Here is a 19,479-nt window from a genome sequence, read left to right as displayed (position 1 = left end):
AGCGGATGGCGTTCGAGTCGCTTTTCTTCAAAGCAAAGGGGTTTCTTTTGGTCATGAACAAGCAGCCTACTACGTCGATCGCGTCTCTGGCTAGTCATTCTCGCCACTTTCCTGCACAGTTCGTACTTTCGCCTGCCAGACGTCAGACTGCCTACGTTTAGTGGAAATATTGACACGTGGCTCAATTTCCACGACCTTTTTGTGTCACTGGTTCATTCCTCGGCAGATCTTTCAGGCATACAAAAGTTCTACTACCTGCGCTCTTCACTCGCTGGCGACGCATTGAACCTCATTCAGACCGTTCCGATCAGCGCCGAGAATTACCCTATTGCGTGGGAACTTCTGATAAATCACTATCAGAACACTGCCCGACTCAAGCGCACCTACGTAGATGCTCTATTCGACTTCCCTTCGTTAAAGCGGGAATCTGCGACGGAATTGCATTCGTTGGCCGAGAAATTTGAAGCGAATGTGAAGATCCTGAAACAGCTTGGTGAACGCACAGAGTATTGGGACATAATCCTGATCCGCATGCTCAGCATACGACTAGACCCGACCACGAGGAGAGACTGGGAGGAGTATTCTTCTGCGCTGGACAACGTGTCGTTCCAGCAACTGACCACTTTCATCAAGAGGCGAGTGACAGTACTACAAACTATCCAAGTGAAGGATCCAGAAATTCCATCAACTACTACACCGAAATGGCCTACTCAACGGCCAGTAGTGAGCAACAACGCTTCTCAACAACCAACCAACAGCGGTCGAAACTGCGCCGTCTGCCACGATCATCATCCGGTCTACCTTTGCCCTGCCTTTTCGAAGCTGGATCTGGAGGGAAAGGAGAAAGACGTTCGTCACCTGCAGCTTTGCAGGAACTGCCTTCGGAAGGGACACCAGGTGCGGGACTGCCCATCTTCTAGCTCTTGTCGAAGATGCAGAGGACGTCATCACACTCAACTCTGCTGGGGAGAAAACGTAATCGCTGTGCACTCCAGGGCTACAGAATCCGAACACGCGAGATCGGTCCCCACTCCAGCGGCTGAACAGCAAACACCGAAAGCTTGTGTCAACGCCACTCTGAACTATTCGCATAGTCACGCTTCATCTGGAAATCATCACAAGAACATTCTACTCGCTACTGCTATTGTCACCTTGATCGATGCCAACGGGGCAGCACATCTCGCTCGGGCTCTGCTGGATTCTGGGAGAGAATGCTGTTTTGTCACGGAGTCGTTTTCGCAGTCGATCAAGGCACCACGTTGGAAGATCTCGCTGCCAATCTCGGGGATTGGGCAGTCTTCAACCTACGCGCGCTACAAAATCCTGTCCACCATACGATCCAGAACGAGTGACTACTCCGCTACCGTGGAGTTAGTTGTTCTTCCGAAGGTCACAATCGATCTACCGTCGTCGTCCATAGATCCATCTGCATGGAAGATCCCTCCTGGAATTCAGAGGGCCGACCCGACTTTCTACCGCTCTCATCCGATCGACTTGATTCTGGGCGCGGAAAACTTCTTTGACCTCTTCAAGGTGGGGGGTCGAATCCAACTCGGAAACTCTTCGCCATTCCTCGTCAACTCCGTACTCGGTTGGGTGGTGTCCGGGAAAATCTCGAACGGAACTCCAACCACTCCGATCGTTGCCAACGTAGCCAACGTCACAACGGTCACTGAGCTGCAACATCAGATGGAGCGATTTTGGACCATCGAGGAAGGCAACCCCTCATCGTGCTATCCAGCGGTCGAGAGTCGTCTGTCTCGCCAACCCGACATCGCTGATCAATACATTGACTTCACCAGTACCGAGTACCAGTCACTTGGACACATGCAGTGCGTCACGAACTACCAGACACCGCCTGAAAACTGCTATCATCTCCCGCACCACGCAGTCATTCGGGAAAAGAGTACGTCCACGAAACTTCGGGTCGTATTCGACGCATCGACTGAAACTCCCAACAACCTATCTCTGAATGACGCCCCAATGGTCGGTCCGATCGTGCAGGAGGACCTCCGAAGCATCATGCGCTCGAGGCGCAACAAGGAAACGCTGATTGCTGACAAACGTTCCATCAACTCTTGGTGGACCCTCGAGGCACGCCGTTGCAGTGCATCGTCTTGCACTTTTAACCAACGGACGGTTACCTACGGCAACGCGAACGCTCCCTTCATAGTGACGAGAGTTCTCCAGCAGCTTGCAGGAGAACAAAACAGATTTCTCATGTCAGCAGAGGTTCTACGAAAGGACTTCTATATTGACGACCTATCCTCGGGAGCCAACAACGTGGAAGAAGCCATCGAACTCCGAGAACCATTGAACCGTGTTCACCACTACAAGCTGACGATCACCACCAACAACACAATTTCTGAAATTGTTCCTTTCAGTAGCGACGGAATCAGAAACGCCAAAACTGCTTTGAGCAGACTCGCTCAGCAGCAAGAATTTCCCGACCAGTGGAATAGGCTCCAGCAGTCACATCCCGTTAGATCCAAATTTCGGTAGTTCGCTTTATCCATTTCGTTGGACCGGCTGATCAGGATTGGCGGTCGTCTCACTCACGCATCACAGCCATACAACATTCGCAGTTTTCATCTGAAGAACCTACATGCTGCTCAACAACTCCTACTTACACTTCCACGCCTGTGGTACTGGATCACAGGGGCCAGAAGTCTGGCAAAACATGTTGTTCATCAATGCATCTTTTGCTTTAAGGTCCGCCTAAAGCTTGTGGCACAGTTCTTGAGAGAACTACCAGCCGCAGGAGTAACCGCCAGCCGACCTTTCTCAACCACGGAAGTGGACTACTGGAGTGCAATAGCGCTTCGTCCACCCTACCGTCGAGCAGCCCCAAGCAAAGAATACGTCGCAGTATTTGTGTGCTTTTCTATACGCGCTGTGCACATAGAGCTCGTCACCGACCTTAGCATAGCAAAATTTATTCAGGCTTTACGCTGCTTCGTTTTTCATCAGGGTCTGTGTGCAATGATTCACAGCGTCAACGGCCGTAATTTTCTCGGAACGGCCAACGAACAACTTCGACTCGTGCATAGCCAGCAACACCGTCAATTCGTCACCCGTCCTCTTAAAGCAGCGCATTTCGGTGGCCTGTGGGAGGCTGCTATTCGATCCGCACAAAAACACTTAACTCGCGCCCTGGGAACTCATCGCTTGGCTTTCGTTCTCATCAGCGACGATCCGTCCGACATGGAACCGTTAACGCTGGGCCTCTTTCTCGTTGGGTCCGCTCTAAAAGCCGTGTCAGATTCGGATGTGTGTGGAATTCCTCTCAACCGGTTGACGCAGTGGCAGAAAACTCAGAAACTGCTGCAGAACATCTGGAAGAAGTGGCATTTCGGATATATGTCGACGCTGCAATCGAATACGGTCACCATCAGCAACAGTCAGTTTGTTCTTCTGAATGTTGAAAATTGTCCTCCGATGGTATGGACAACAGCAAGAATCAAATCGTCGAAATACACTCAAGCACAACGTCACCATGGTCACCGTTCAGACGACGGACCGCCGATGCACTTGCCCGTGACGAATATTTATTTGCTGCCAATTTCACCCACACAAGAGGAAACACCACCGAATAACAACACACCGAATAATAAAGACAACAACATCCGCTTCACTGAAGAAATCCACGTCACGATTCCAGCAGATTTACTCATAATAAAATAAATACAACGCCCTGATTAATGAGGAACAAGGTAAGCACCTGTCCAATTATATTTATTTGTAAAAACCCTCTACCGGGGTCTTATTTTCATGTTGCCGAGTTAAGGTGGAAACAGAATGCCGCGTTGTGCGTTGCTTCTCATCAGCTGTCATTGCTTGCGTTTTGTACTAAAACATTCACCCGACGCAGTCTGTTGATGTTGAATCTAGCATTCGCGTCACCACTTGTCATGTAAACAAAAACAACATAAAATTCGTATGAAAATCTTATTCTTGTTGTGTCCATGGATCAGTTAAATGTTTTTAAAAACAACACATTGACATATCCGCGCTGGCGGCATTGAGCTTCGTTTACTAGTTTAAGGGAGCGTGAAAGAATAGCTGATTTTCAGTCGGAATGAACACGTTTTCAAAATTAAAATTATGAATGAAAATTAGCTTCTCCATATCAAACTAGTATTTAAATGAGAAACATTTTTATTTGCAGGTGGGGAAAAAGTCTCATACGAGAATTGTTTATGAAGACAACTCTATATTATGATGAAAAAATTCAGCAACAATGTTGGAAATGTTTAGCCATATGGTTGAATGAAAGTCAGAACACGTGTTTCAAGTAATCAAATAACATGATGTGAAAATTTTTATTCAAATTTTAGAATTTTAAAACCGGCTTCGTGTCTTCTAATTTGATAGAGATTACACTAATGAGTTCGGGACCCAAATTATGGCCCTAATTTGAAGTTGCCACCAGACGTCGACACCGTGCCACTGTCATCGCGAATTCGGCGCAAGCAGTTTAGAACAAATGTTAGCGTTTAGTACAACGATGCAAATGACGGAACGCGTTATTGTGTTCGACTAAATGGAAACACACATATTTAAAATGAAGTGTCAAAGCACAATTGTCGCAACGTGACGCATAGCGCGGTATTCTGTTTCCACCTTTACTGGTCATCGTCATCGCTCGCAATCAAAACAACATCGCCTGACGTCTATCGAGTGACAGCCGCTCTCATCATCATCGAAGGAGCCATCATCAGCCGAGATGTAAAATGGAAGGTGGGAAGATTTTTTAAATTTGTGACGTCACAGATTTTGTTTATGTATGTTACTTTTCTTATAACAGTCCAATCCATAGGAAAAGTGTTGTTATTAAAAGAAACAATAAGCAAATGAAATGAACGAACTAGTTTTTTTCCTAAATCAATGCTAGCGTTCAAAATCATAATGGCCCGAAATTTTAACAGAAACTAAAATTTCAGTATTTTTGAAGTGTTCCAGACTTAATTTTAATTCAATTTTTCTTCTCGTTACGTCGACCAAAAACGTAAACGAACAAAAAGTAAACATTTTAGTTCGTGATATGTTCTGTTTTTTTTGTTCAGAATTCGAAAAATATGATTTGGAAATCTGTAATTAGCTTCTGTACATCCTTTTTCAACGTTATTCGTTGACATATTCAATTTTGTACCATTTGAGTAACTGACTGGTATGCCTGGTATGTGAACTTCCTATCTTCCTGGCTACTAACACAATCAAAGTTCAACACAACCAAAACCCGTGAATCTTCCCACCTTCTATTCTTCATCTCGATCATCAGCAATGTTCGTTCATCGTTTAACTGTCAGAATGGACGATTCTGAAGGGGCCAGTATGTTCGTGACAACACGAAGGAGCGCCAACTATCTGTGGATGGAGGAAATACAACAACGAAAAACCCCTCGTTCTTCAGACATGCGTTTGTTATTATTATGCATTTGTCTCGCGTTTGGCTGACGTTTCATCGTTTCCGCATACCGAACGAATGACGTCACGACGGGTATAAAAGAAGGACATCTTGTTTGCATCGCTCTCTTTCCTGTTCAACGACGCCTGACGTCAACTCTTATGGGAAGCGACGACACCTGCTGTCATCATCTTTCCGGCCAACGACACCTGCTGTCAACAGCGGGATCCAGCGAACATTAGCAAAGAAAATTAAATTGTTTAGTGTTAGGTTATGTTTGAAAATTTAAAGTTAAATTAGGTTAAATAAAAGGAAGTGTGTTTTTGAAGTAAAAGTAAATACTGACCTGGAAATATTTGAATGTTTGGTTTCCTGATGACCTGAAATAAAAGGGAAAATAAGTGAAATATACCTACCTGCTGTAATCTGCTACCGGCTGCAAGTGATTTTTCGGAGACGTTTCGCTGGAACGGACAACGGCCCGTCTGCTGTTTTGATGATCTACCGACAGCATATAAACCATCGAAAACTTTCTATTTGGCACCGGTGGTTATTAAACGAGGATGTTTGTTTTTGTTGTTATGATTGTTTGTCTAGAGTTTCTAAAAACTTACGCGTCGTCAAAAGAAAAGCAAAATCACTATTTTATAAAATAACTTATGGGGGTGGTACACATCAAAAACACATAAACATCAAAAAAAGTATGTGATTTTCGCGATTTTTTTCAACGAGAAAATAAATTACTATGATTAATCTGAATCACAGTTCCATTAGGTATATACTACTTAACATACAAAACATACTTAACATACAAATGGTTTCAATAGGACTGTCCCCTGAATAGCTGCAACCGGTTTGTTGAACCCTTGCAGCCAAAGCATTGTAAACTGGTGGGAGCTATACAATTTTGTTTTTAGTAGACCGAATTTAAACAAAGATTTTTTTTACGTAATCTTGGATATATTTCCTGTCATCGTACGTAGGATTTTTTTTCAAAATATTGATTTTTGACGAAATGGCGAAACGGCGAAATGTAAAAAAGTTGCTTTTTTGCCTCAAAAATCGAGACAAAAACATTCACCAAAATTTAATTTTTTTAAATATAAAAAAAAAATCTACGTATGATGACAGAAAATTTAGTGGAGAATCTAGGAAAATCTATTTCATCAAATTCGAATGGACCGTTCCGGAGGTAGAACTCCCATAAGTTTGCAAAACTTAGTTTCGAGAAAAACGCGCTTTAAATTTTGGATTCGCGCTCCTTACGCAAATACTTATGTCCACTAATTGGCTAGTAACTTCGGAACGGAGCATCGGACAAACCTAGAGACAAAAACTAGAGTAAAGTAGACATCCCCGAGAACATTTTAAGCCAGAAAAACTTGTTTGAATTTTTGTACTACCCCCTTTATCACAACCAACGCAGAACGGAGAGAATCAAAACAAAATTTCAACGTTTGCTGCAAATAACAACCTTGCGATGAAGATACTGCTGCGTTACCAAATTCTTGACCCGGGTGTTACTCTGAGAGTGCGTTGTTATTTTAACGAGCTACGAGCGTCTTTAGACGACACGAGGGCGATACTGCACGTCGATCACACCAGCGCGATGTACATACTTTTCGGCGCGGTGCTGCGTTCAGCGGTAGTACTCCGACAGAGCATACTGCTGTAGAAAAAGGGTTAACAACCAACTTTAGCAATTGATGGAGATGCTCTAATATGATTGTGAAGACCCGAAATTTCGCGAAAAATGTCATCGTGTTCTTTTGTGCGGTTTTGCTGGTCCTACAGCTAAGCTCGATCTCATACACATTACTCAACTATTGCAATTGCACGTTTCGTTTCAGTGAGCAATTTACAATATTCTCTGGTGGCCTACCAACCGAAAAATGTAGTAATAAGTCGCATTGTATAACGGTATTAATTCAGGGCAAATCAACAACTGTATTAGAAATGGAACATCCGGTTATAGATTTTATAACAATTTGTGAAAGTCCTTGGGAAAGCGGTGAGTGTATTAGGTATAATAAAATACGAATCAGTTTAATTATTTCATTTGAATTCTAGATTTACAAGAACCATACGCTGTTGCAGTTCTATTGCAAAATGACTTAGTACTGATAGATTTGCTAACGCCTGGTTATCCAACATTCGAATCGCCTTATTCTATGGATTTACATGAATCGCAAGTTACATGCTGTACATACTTAGCCGATTGTCCATCAGATTTGGTTCCAGCTTTGTATTCAGTGGGGAGAAACACATCAAATCGTCGTTCAGGCTATTCAGAAAGAGAGTGGCCTATTAATGGGGGTGAATGGCAACCAACTTCCTGTAGCTACTCGGAAATTGTTATGACCGGCCATTATGATGGTTCGATAAAATTTTGGGACTCAAGTGCTGGTACATTACAAGTGCTTTATAAACTGAAAACGTCTAAAATATTTGAGAAATCAAGAGTGAGATCGTTGGATGCCAATGATGACGACAGTTTATCTATATCGGCAATTGCTTTATGTGCTGAATCCAGGTGGGTTTAAAATGTAGCGCTATGCACTGGATTCTTTTTCACGCGGTATGATGTAACTATCCTTTTTTTTCGTTTATCGCTCAGGAAACTTTGCATAGCAACTAGCACTGGACATGTTGTACTATTCAAATTTCGAAGAGCTGAAAGTACAGGAGATATTGCAGTATGAGTTGAAGTTTTGAAATTTGTATATTGTTTATAATATTCTCCTATTTTAATTTGTGACAGGTGCTTGAGATACCGATATCATATGACGGAAGTAGCGAAAATGAAGGCAGCCCTGAATGTGAGTTCATCCCGAAGACACTGCCAAAGCAAACCGCTGATGCTGCCGAAAGTGAGAAGGTAGCACTAATATTAAATTACTTCATATATTGCTTTGTATTTCCTGTTTTTTCTCTATTCTAACTTTTCCAGTGCAATGGAATGCTGAAGGTTAGAGCTGGACCACAACGGAAACCGGCAGGTTTCCAAGCTCAGCTGATATGTGTAACACCTTGGACACTTGGTACCCACCCAGGACAAATAACTGCCCTCACGATAAATTCCAGTTATGGATTGTATAATATTCTCATGGCCTAAGTGTAACCAAGTTTGATTTTACCATCCTTTCAGAATGGCTTATGGCAACGAATATGGTCTAGCAGTGGTGGATATCGTTCAAAAAAAGTGCTTACTGAATTTGTCTACGCAGGAAATGTACGTCTCATTGGAGCTGTTTGCCCGAACGCCGAAAAGTCCGAAAAGGTTAGAGAGTACTCAGTCTAGAGAAGACAACATTAGGTCTCCAAGTATAGATCAGGTATGTAATGCCAATAGCATATGATAAATTCCAATTTGCTTCACTGAATCACATATATTAAATATCAATATTAAATGATTTTTAATTTGTTTATATATGTTTTATATATTTGATGAATCATCAGAATGCATTTCCCGTCTTTGAAATTCCTTCAATTTTAACGTGAAAAAATTATATTAATGTTTATTTTCACTTTTCGTTGGAATAGCGATTAAACGATTTGGGTGATGTTAATAAATATATAGAAGTAGGAGATCATCCACCGGTCTCGAATTTGGAAGAATCAAGAACAACTGCAGACAGAAATATTGTTCCTGATGAATTTCACACAAGTTGTGAACCCAGTGTTTTATCTAACAAAGATCATCGTCACTCGGAATGTAAAACATTAAATTCCGCCAACTCTGCTCTCCCCGTACACCGAAAGAAGCTTGCTAAGAAACAATCGGAAGGACGTGCATCATTTTTTAAAAATCTTTTAGATGTATTCCAAGGTCAAGAGTGGGGTTTCAATTGTAGTAAGTAGTGTTCATAATGGTATATTCGTTTTACTAATACTGTGGTATCCATCCAGATTGCCTAACCATTATTTAATGCTTAAATTGAAGAAAAATATTTGACTTTGTATTGCTATTGCTTTGAAGATATTTCAGAAAACACATTTCACATATCGGAAAACAACTTCCATAATCATGAGCAGACTAATCTAATTACAGACTATTAGACTATTACTTCCGGTCATAATTTTGGAATTCAAAATTAATATATTTTTGACCGATAGCCTATTAACCATTTGCACTCGAGGCCTTTCCGCTTGTGCGAACCAGCAACTCGAGACGATTTGGATTGAATTAGTTTATTTTACAAGTGTGGAGTATATGTGGAATATGGAATGTGTGTATATGTGGGAATATCATATCATGTATATGTACGAGTATCATCACTCCTTTCAATACTCATACCCTTAACCCGCCTATACTCGCGCATACGGTCTGACAGACCGAGAATCAATAAGGTGGCTGAATTAAATGACTATTAAAACTGAATGAAGTTGGAGAAAAAAATATTTTCTGGAGTTTTATCATTCAATTATGTTTTTTCATTGAATAAATACCAATAACGCCTAAAAATACACAATAGCAATATTACAGAGACACGCGCATTCTGTGAGTATACGAGTTACGATTTTGCGCGGGAGTATAGGAGGGTTAAGTGCATGAAAACGTCACGAGTCGTTCACTCCGAGGGTACTTATTGCAACTTATACTTCAGATACATCTTGCAATGAAGTACCCTAAAGCAACGAACCATCCCTTCACAAAATTTATTGGAGTTTTTGCCTTACAACCATTCCATGCTAAACGGATATAAAGGATATTTCAATAGGGACGCTACAAAAGTAGACTGACGCCAATATTTTCCCCCGAACAATTGAATAACTGTAAAATGTCAAGCGTTATCTAAACGCCCTAACTGCCAAGTTTTGATTGACCCGATTTACGGTTTCCCCAACACAGACTTCAAAATTGATGTACCTGTGGAAATCCGCTTTGCAAATGTACATGCAAGTCGGAGGTATATTTGTTCCCACCGAGCTGTGTTTCCCTAACACGGACTTCAAAATTAATGCGCCTGGGGGTATCCGCTTTGCAAATACATGCAAGTCGGGGGTATTTGTTGGTGTTGAATACTTTTGAACTCGCTTGTCGTTGTGCAGACCGGAATATGTTTCCCTAAAACGTATTTTTAAACTGAGAAGCATGGGAAAATCGTCATTTCAGATACCAGAGGTAAATGAACTTTCGCGGTGCGAGAACTACGTAAACATAAGATGTGCAATAAGTTCAGAGGAAAATGTAAAATACAATGATCGTTTGACAATTCTTCCGTTCACATTTTTTGGTAGTCCTAGGCATCATATCAAACGTAAACGTTCCTCAAATTTATTTGTAACGAAGAACATCATCTATTACAACAATTTTGATGCATTCTAAAATAATATTCGAGGTGGTAAACAAGTGGATTGCATAATGTTATTGCGTAGTTCTACGTCAAAAATATGCGATCCTGTCCTAGATACAACCCCTCACATTTTTTGTTTTATTTAATTATGCAGAAGAGGACAAGGAATAATATCCTGAGGAATATATCATGACATTAGTGCATTTTTGAACAAAAGTCTAAATGGGTTAGATCTGCATAGATATAAAACTAAGTCTCTACAATACCTCTACAATAACTACAGAAATTCAGTATGGATAAAAATAGCATTTTTTTCGGAACATTATTTGTAGTGGGTTGTAATAACATTATCGCCAGGTAATGTATGTTAAGAATGCTATGGCCATGAGTGCTCTCTTGGGAAGTTCGTGTAGCTGTTGTGGTAAATTGATCTCATTGGGTGTTCGGTTCTGCTTATTTATAGGGAAGGAAATGGAGAACGATCAATTTTTAATTGATTAAGCGGGCAAAATAATAACATTACTTTTAAGGAAGACATGCACTCTGTCCAACTTCTATAAGACCATCCTGATTATACAGGGTAACTTCGATATAACGTACATTTTACTTATATAGAAGCATAATAAAGAACTCAGAAGCGCAGCATATATTACTTTATTGTGTTGTTGTTTGGATGAGTTAAATGTTAAAATTCAACTAGAAGACGAACCCAGCCTTGCTCATGATGTTTCCCTTCGTACTGTTTATTAAAGCTCGATTCATTTAGAATTCGGAATCACAAAACCAGTTGTATTTTGGGATTGGTTGCAGGTACAAAATATGTTTAAGTATCATAATACAGATAACTTATTTTCCTTCCAGAAAAAACGTATTTGAAAAATTATTCCATGTTTCCGAAATTCTCTTAAGCTCCTCAATCGTGGTGTATCGCTTTCACTAATCGTAGATTCTGCGTACAAGGATCCCCCCAAGATTTTAAACAAGATTTAAGTCTGGAGAGCGAGCCGGCCATCCAAAAATTTAAGTTTTGACGTAGGACTACGTCTTTCATTTCTATACCGGGGTGTAAAACCAAAGTTTCGAGAACGAAAGCGTTACGCCGGAGACCGAGATTTTGAGCGTTAATAGCTCTTAAACAACTGAACGAAATGGTATGATAAACACTTCATTTGAAAGATAAAATGTCTACGCGTCATATACTTGTTACTTTTTCATCCAAAAACTTGTTTCAATAGTCTTAAAATTGCTTTCAAAACAGGCTATTGAAATCACCAATCGGTATATAAGCGAGCGCCGCTCGTAAACCCACTCAGTTATGATTGAACAGCGATTGGAGCATGTTGTCGCTGTTGTTGTGAAGCTAATTTCGTTTATCATGAAAGCGCTGATGCACGGTGTCACCAAGAGCCTGTTTGTGCACTTAAGGCCAAAAGGGAATCCATTAGGAGGAGAGTGATGCCACGGTTCCGCTTGAAACATCGGAGCAGCCGCCACACACACACACACATACACGCGCGGAATTCTCGTTGCTGAAAAATAATCTGCCAGTTCCCCTGGGAATTGAAAAATACATTCATGCGAAATAGTTTATTTTAATGTTTTCTATCCATATAACACTGCAACCAAATACATTTGGTTTTGATATTTTTCAATCAATCGCAATTAACAGGAAAGCTTCTGAATATTTTTTTCCCCATCAGTGGAAATTTTCGTATTCAATGTTGGATGCATAACATGAAAAACGGAAAATGTTTTACATCGCGAAAATCAAGTCATTTTCGAGCGATTATTTGCTTTCTACTCATATAATGCTGCGACCAAATACATTTCGTTTTGGATTTTTTCAATCAAGTGCGATCAACGTAAGACCACGTCTTTCGGCAATTTATTAGAGGTGCAATGAATATTTAGGAATTCCCGCTCTACGCGCACTGGCAAACAATGTTTACTCAACAATTTCTCAAACTAGAAATGGGTGTTGTGAGAAAGGATTAGCGAACGCGAAAACGACAAACGGGAGAAAGATACGTTTGGAGGTTGAAGGAAATTGGCAGAAAACTTCTTCATTCTATCATTCAAATAATGTGATTCATACCACATCGTTTTGCCAGAAAGAGATTATTAATGCTCAAAGGAGGAATCGAGTCCTCCGAGGAAATTACCCAGCGCAAATTAGAGTCGACTATCGATTACGGCATTCGTACACAAATAATTTTATAATGCAGTTTCACCAAAGTGATTTCTTCGGATATATTCACTACATCATGTCATGTATTTCATATTCTTCATTAAGAAATCCATATCCATGGCACCTATCGGTAACGAATTATTATCGAAACCACGATTTTCGCTAAATGCTCCTTTTAGTTCGGCCTGTAAAAAACTTTTCTAAACTCTAATCCATCAAATTTGGAGCCCTGAAAAGGGCCGTTGATTATATGCTAAGCTAATATAGCAAGCTCTCCTCGGATACGATGGGCCAGCTAGATGTCCTTGGGCATGATGTGACGCGTTTTGCATGGATAGCACACAAATTGGTATCTTCGAATAAGCCTCCTGCAGCGTCATAGCCGCGGAACTTTGGAAGCGCAAGTCGGTTTTGAAGTCCTGAGCAATTCCACGAACCAAATGCTGCAAAGGTAGCTTGCGGATCAGCAATTCGGTCGACTTCCGATAGCGATGAATTTCACGCAAAGTTCCCGGTCGATAGCGATGTGGCTTCTCCACCTATCCTGCTGCTGGTGCGCTTATCCGAGCTGACTTCGTGTGCCTTACCACCGAATGACTAACGAGCTGTCTGCGAAAGACTAACGAGCTCGAGTCCTCACGGTGCGAGAGTAGAGTAAGAAATGAACGAAAGCAAAGGAAGCGTCATTTTATAAACCATAAAAGTATAGAATCTAAATCCCACCCTTATTATATTCGTGAGTATACAGTAAGCTTATACAATAAAGAGGATGGGGTTTACATTCGATTCTTTTATGTTTTATAAAATGACACTTCCCTTGCTTTCGTTCATTTCTTACTCTACTCTCGCACCGTGAGGACTCGTTTCATCGGGACTAAGCAGACAGCTCGTTAGTCCTTCGGTGGTTAGGCACCACGAAAGCAGCTCGGATAAGCGCATCAGCCGCAGGAAGCGTGAAGAAGCCACATCGCTATCGACCGGGAACTTCGCATGGAATTCGTCGCTATCAGAAGTCGACCGAATTGCTGATCCGCAAGCTACCTTTGCAGCATTTGGTTCGTGGAATTGCTCAGGACTTCAAAACCGACTTGCGCTTCCAAAGTTCCGCGGTTATGACGCTGCAGGAGGCTTATTAGAAGATACCAATTTGTGTGCTATCCATGCAAAACGCGTCACATCATGCCCAAGGACATCCAGCTGGCCCATCGTATCCGAGGAGAGCGTGCTATATTAGCTTAGCATATAATCAACAGCCCTTTTCAGGGCTCCAAATTTGATGGATTAGAGTTCAGAAAAGTTTTTTACAGGCCGAACTGAAAGGAGTATTTAGCGAAAATCGTGGTGTCGATGATAATTCGATACCGATAGGTGCCATGGATATGGATTTCATAATGAAAAATATGAAATATATGACATGATGTAGTGAATATATCCCCATATCGAAGAAATCACTTTGATGAAACTGTTTACCGTTTGTCGTTTTTAATTGTTGGGAAAGGGCATTATTTCTGCTGACTAAATTCCAAGAAAAAATCCATTCCTTCTTTAAGCGTGATTCATTCTGCTTCGGATCAACGGAACAGTATGATAATCATTTCGTACAAAAGATAAAATGTCCAAGAGTTATATGATTGCTATTTATTGAGTCGAAAAATTGTTTCAATAGCTTAATGATAGCTTCGAAACAGGTTATTGAAATCATTCGTATCCGTATGTAGCGCGCCCACTTGGAAACCCATTAATCTTATTGGAATGTAAGATGGGGAAGCTCATACTTACGTCTATGCATTATGCTGTACACTACAGACTTTTTGACGTAGGACTACGTCTTTCATTTCTATACCGGGGTGTAAAACCAATGTTTCGAGAACGAAAGCGTTACGCTGGAGACCGAGATTTTGAGCGTTAATAGCTCTTAAACAACTGAACGAAATGGTATGATAAACACTTCATTTGAAAGATAAAATGTCTACGCGTCATATACTTGTTACTTTTTCATCCAAAAACTTGTTTCAATAGTCTTAAAATTGCTTTCAAAACAGGCTATTGAAATCACCAATCGGTATATAAGCGAGCGCCGCTCGTAAATCCACTCAGTTATGATTGAACAGCGATTGGAGCATGTTGTCGCTGTTGTGGTGAAGCTAATTTCGTTCCGCTTGAAACATCGGAGCAGCCGCCACACACACACACACACACACACATACACGCGCGGAATTCTCGTTGCTATCATCGTTGCTGAAAAATAATCTGCCAGTTCCCCTGGGAATTGAAAACTACATTCATGCGAAAGAGTTTATTTTAATGTTTTCTATCCATATAACACTGCAACCAAATACATTTGGTTTTGTTATTTTTCAATCAATCGCAATTAACAGGAAAGCTTCTGAATATTTTTTTTCCCCATCAGTGGAAATTTTCGTATCCAATATTGGATGCATAACATGAAAAACGGAAAATGTTTCACATCGCGAAAATCAAGTCATTTTCGAGCGATTATTTGCTTTCTACTCATATAATGCTGCGACCAAATACATTTCGTTTTGGATTTTTTCAATCAAGTGCGATCAACGTAAGACCACGTCTTTCGGCAATTTATTAGAGGTGCAATGAATCTTTAGGAATTCCCGCTCTACGCGCACTGGCAAACAATGTTTACTCAACAATTTCTTAAACGAGAAATGGGTGTTGTGAGAAAGGATTAGCGAACGCGAAAACGACAAACGGGGGAAAGATACGTTTGGAGGTTGAAGGAAATTGGCAGAAAACTTCTTCATTCTATCATTCAAATAATGTGATTCATACCACATCGTTTTGCCAGAAAGAGATTATTAATGTTCAAAGGAGGAATCGAGTCCTCCGAGGAAATTACCCAGCGCAAATTAGAGTCGACTATCGATTGCGGCATTCGTACACAAATAATTTCATAATGCAGTTTCACCAAAGTGATTTCTTCGGATATATTCACTACATCATGTCATGTATTTCATATTCTTCATTAAGAAATCCATATCCATGGCACCTATCGGTAACGAATTATTATCGAAACCACGATTTTCGCTAAATGCTCCTTTCAGTTCGGCCTGTAAAAAACTTTTCTGTACTCTAATCCATCAAATTTGGAGCCCTGAAAAGGGCCGTTGATTATATGCTAAGCTAATATAGCACGCTCTCCTCGGATACGATGGGCCAGCTGGATGTCCTTGGGCATGATGTGACGCGTTTTGCCTGGATAGCACACAAATTGGTATCTTCGAATAAGCCTCCTGCAGCGTCATAGCCGCGGAACTTTGGAAGCGCAAGTCGGTTTTGAAGTCCTGAGCAATTCCACGATCCAAATGCTGCAAAGGTAGCTGCGGATCAGCAATTCGGTCGACTTCTGATAGCGATGAATTTCACGCAAAGTTCCCGGTCGATAGCGATGTGGCTTCTCTACCTATCCTGCTACTGGTGCGCTTATCCGAGCTGACTTCGTGTGCCTTACCACCGAATGACTAACGAGCTGTCTGCGAAAGACTAACGAGCTCGAGTCCTCACGGTGCGAGAGTAGAGTAAGAAATGAACGAAAGCAAAGGAAGCGTCATTTTATAAACCATAAAAGTATAGAATCTAAATCACACGAAAGCAGCTCGGATAAGCGCACCAGCCGCAGGATAGGTGAAGAAGCCACATCGCTATCGACCGGGAATTTTGCGTGAAATTCATCGCTATCAGAAGTCGACCGAATTGCTGATCCGCAAGCTACCTTTGCAGCTTTTGGATCGTGGAATTGCTCAGGACTTCAAAACCGACTTGCGCTTCCAAAGTTCCGCGGTTATGACGCTGCAGGAGGCTTTTTCGAAGATACAAATTTGTGTGCTATCCATGCAAAACGCGTCACTTCATGCCCAAGGACATTCAACTGGCCCGTCGAATCCAAGGAGAGTGTGCTATATTAGCTTAGCATATAATCAACGGCCCTTTTCAGGGCTCCAAATTTGATGGATTAGAGTTCAGAAAAGTTTTTTGCAGGCCAAACTGAAACGAGAATTTTCGTTTGGATGCCATACAGCATCGAGAAAATTCCGGAAAGATCTAATCGTTGCTGAAAAATAATCTGCCAGTTCCCTGGGAATTGAAGAATACATTCATGCGAAAGAGTTTATTTTAATGTTTTCTAATTATATGGCGAACACAGCGACCAAATACATTTGATTTCGTAATTTTTCAATCATGTGTAATTAGCTGGAAAGCTTCTGAAGATTATTCTTTCCCATCAGTAGGATATTTTCGTATCCAATAATGGATGCATAACATGAAAAACGGAAAATGTTTCGTATCGCCAAAATTATATAATTTTCAATCGATTATTGCTCAGTCGCCGAAATTTTCATACTCAGAGAGTTCATTCTCCTCTAGTTTGCCTTCCAAATTGCCATCGTAAACCACACCTTCTCTCGATTCAATCACGCACGAAAAGCATACTGAAATGATATTCTGGTGGTGAAACCCATTCATTTTTCGTGAGGCGTCGTGCACAAATTACGTAACGTGATAAGGGGGGAGGGGTTAGATGTTGCGTTACTTTCTGTTTATTAGAGATAGGAAATTGCGTTACGAAAGGGGGGGGAGGTTCAAAATTCGGATTTTTGCGTTACGTAATTTGTGCACGACGCCTGAGGACATCGACAAGACAACATCGTTACTGAACGAGCTGAACGGCGAGGGATCGAGGTATTCATTACCTGGCTTGACCTGACCTGAAATGCAATCAGTTTGTATTAACTGTGAGGGAGCGCAGAAAAGCCGATCGATCAGAAGGAGAAGAGAAGGTGACCAAGAGAGTATCAGCATCGAAATATGGTTACTCGGGAAGACATAGAAGCAGCCGCCACACACACACACATACACGCGCGCAACTCTTTTCGTTTGCTGGTTATCAAGAGGAAACCTGGAAAGAAATGATCGTTGCTGAAAAATAATCTGCCAGTTCCCCTTGGAATTGAAAATTACATTCAAGCGAGTTTATTTTAATGTTTTCTATCCATATAATACTGCGACCACATACATTTGGTTTTGTGATTTGTCAATCAAGTGCAGTTAACAGGAAAGCTTCTGAAGATTATTCTTCAGAACAAGATTTTTTGTATCCAATATTGGATGCATAAAACCTTGAGTCTTCAAAGTAACACTCTCGTTTTTGAAGTCACCCAAATATTTATTTATTCATTCATTCAGGATGGATTTAGATTCAACTTCAAACAAATGATCTCTAAATCAACGATAGTCCTACGTCACCCTTGCGGTTATACCATAGATATAACCCACTTCCTGTTTTTTTCCGTACTGATTAAGAAGCCGACCGAACTATCGGTCGACAAGTCAGTCTGCAGTCGGCGAGGGCTCTTAATTTCGTTTTTGCAGGCCGAACCGAAAAAAATTCAGTCGAGTTAACTCTTTTTTACAGTAATGGTTTTGAATCCGGACACTTTGCATTACATTCAATATCATACCACAGCCATAACATTTTTTTCATGTTGAATTTATGCGATTAATAGTTGCTAATATAGTTACTGATAGTTTCTTGATAGTTACTAATCAATCGCATTAATTCAACATGCAGAAAATGTTGTGGCTGCGGTATGGTATTATATGTAACGCAAAGTGTCCGGATTCAAATACATTACTGTATACTTACTTCGATGTTATTCGTTTCTCTCTCAGGGTAAGCAACGAAGGGTGGGGTTTAGATTCTATACTTTTATGGTTTATAAAATGACGCTTCCTTTGCTTTCGTTCATTTCTTACTCTACTCTCGCACCGTGACGACTCGTTTGTTTGGGACCAAGCAGATAGCTAGTTAGTCTTTCAGTGGTAAGGCACATGAAAGCAGCTCGGATAAGCGCACCAGCCGCAGGATAGGTGAAGAAGCCACATCGCTATCGACCGGGAACTTTGCGTGAAATTCATCGCTATCGGAAGTCGACCGAATTGCTGATCCGCAAGCTACCTTTGCAGCTTTTGGATCGTGGAATTGCTCAGGACTTCAAAACAGACTTGCGCTTCCAAAGTTCCGCGGTTATGACGCTGCAGGAGGCTTATTCGAAGATACCAATTTATGTGCTATCCACGCAAAACGCGTCACATCATGCCCAAGGACATTCAGCTGGCCCATCGAATCCAAGGAAAGGGTGCTATATTAGCTTAGCATATAATCAACGGCCCTTTTCAGGGCTCCAAATTTGATGGATTAGAGTTTAGAAAAGTTTTTTACAGGCCAAACTAAAACGAGAATTTTCGTTTGGATGCCATACAGCATCGAGAAAATTCCGGAAAGATCTAATCGTTGCTGAAAAATAATCTGCCAGTTCCCTGGGAATTGAAGAATACATCCATGCGAAAGAGTTTATTTTAATGTTTTCAAATTATATGGCGAACACAGCGACCAAATACATTTGATTTCGTAATTTTTCAATCAAGTGTAATTAGCTGGAAAGCTTCTGAAGATTATTCTTTCCCATCAGTAGGATATTTTCGTATCCAATATTGGATGCATAACATGAAAAACGGAAAATGTTTCGTATCGCGAAAATTATATAATTTTCAAT

The 19,479-nt window shown here is 41.0% G+C and overlaps 1 protein-coding gene across 13 annotated transcripts in view; it reads left to right on the top strand.

Moving 5' to 3' along the window:
• LOC129761766 (syntaxin-binding protein 5) overlaps positions 1-19,479 on the top strand; it is a 722,498-nt gene that overhangs the window by 345,183 nt on the left and 357,836 nt on the right. For 12 of the 13 annotated variants that reach the window (XM_055759517.1, XM_055759518.1, XM_055759514.1 and 9 more), the window contains 7 exons: positions 7,258-7,418; positions 7,478-7,940; positions 8,025-8,103; positions 8,169-8,285; positions 8,358-8,500; positions 8,556-8,742; positions 8,951-9,260. In XM_055759517.1, the coding sequence (XP_055615492.1) occupies positions 7,258-7,418; positions 7,478-7,940; positions 8,025-8,103; positions 8,169-8,285; positions 8,358-8,500; positions 8,556-8,742; positions 8,951-9,260 (1,460 nt within the window). The remainder of the gene's footprint in view (positions 1-7,257; positions 7,419-7,477; positions 7,941-8,024; positions 8,104-8,168; positions 8,286-8,357; positions 8,501-8,555; positions 8,743-8,950; positions 9,261-19,479) is intronic. The other variant, XM_055759521.1, reaches the window with a different exon arrangement.

This window comes from Toxorhynchites rutilus, chromosome 1 (genome assembly GCF_029784135.1).
Source record: "Toxorhynchites rutilus septentrionalis strain SRP chromosome 1, ASM2978413v1, whole genome shotgun sequence".
Lineage (NCBI taxonomy): Eukaryota > Metazoa > Arthropoda > Insecta > Diptera > Culicidae > Toxorhynchites > Toxorhynchites rutilus.
Note: the sequence above shows the minus strand (reverse complement) of the source record. Positions and strands in the feature narration are given on the sequence as shown.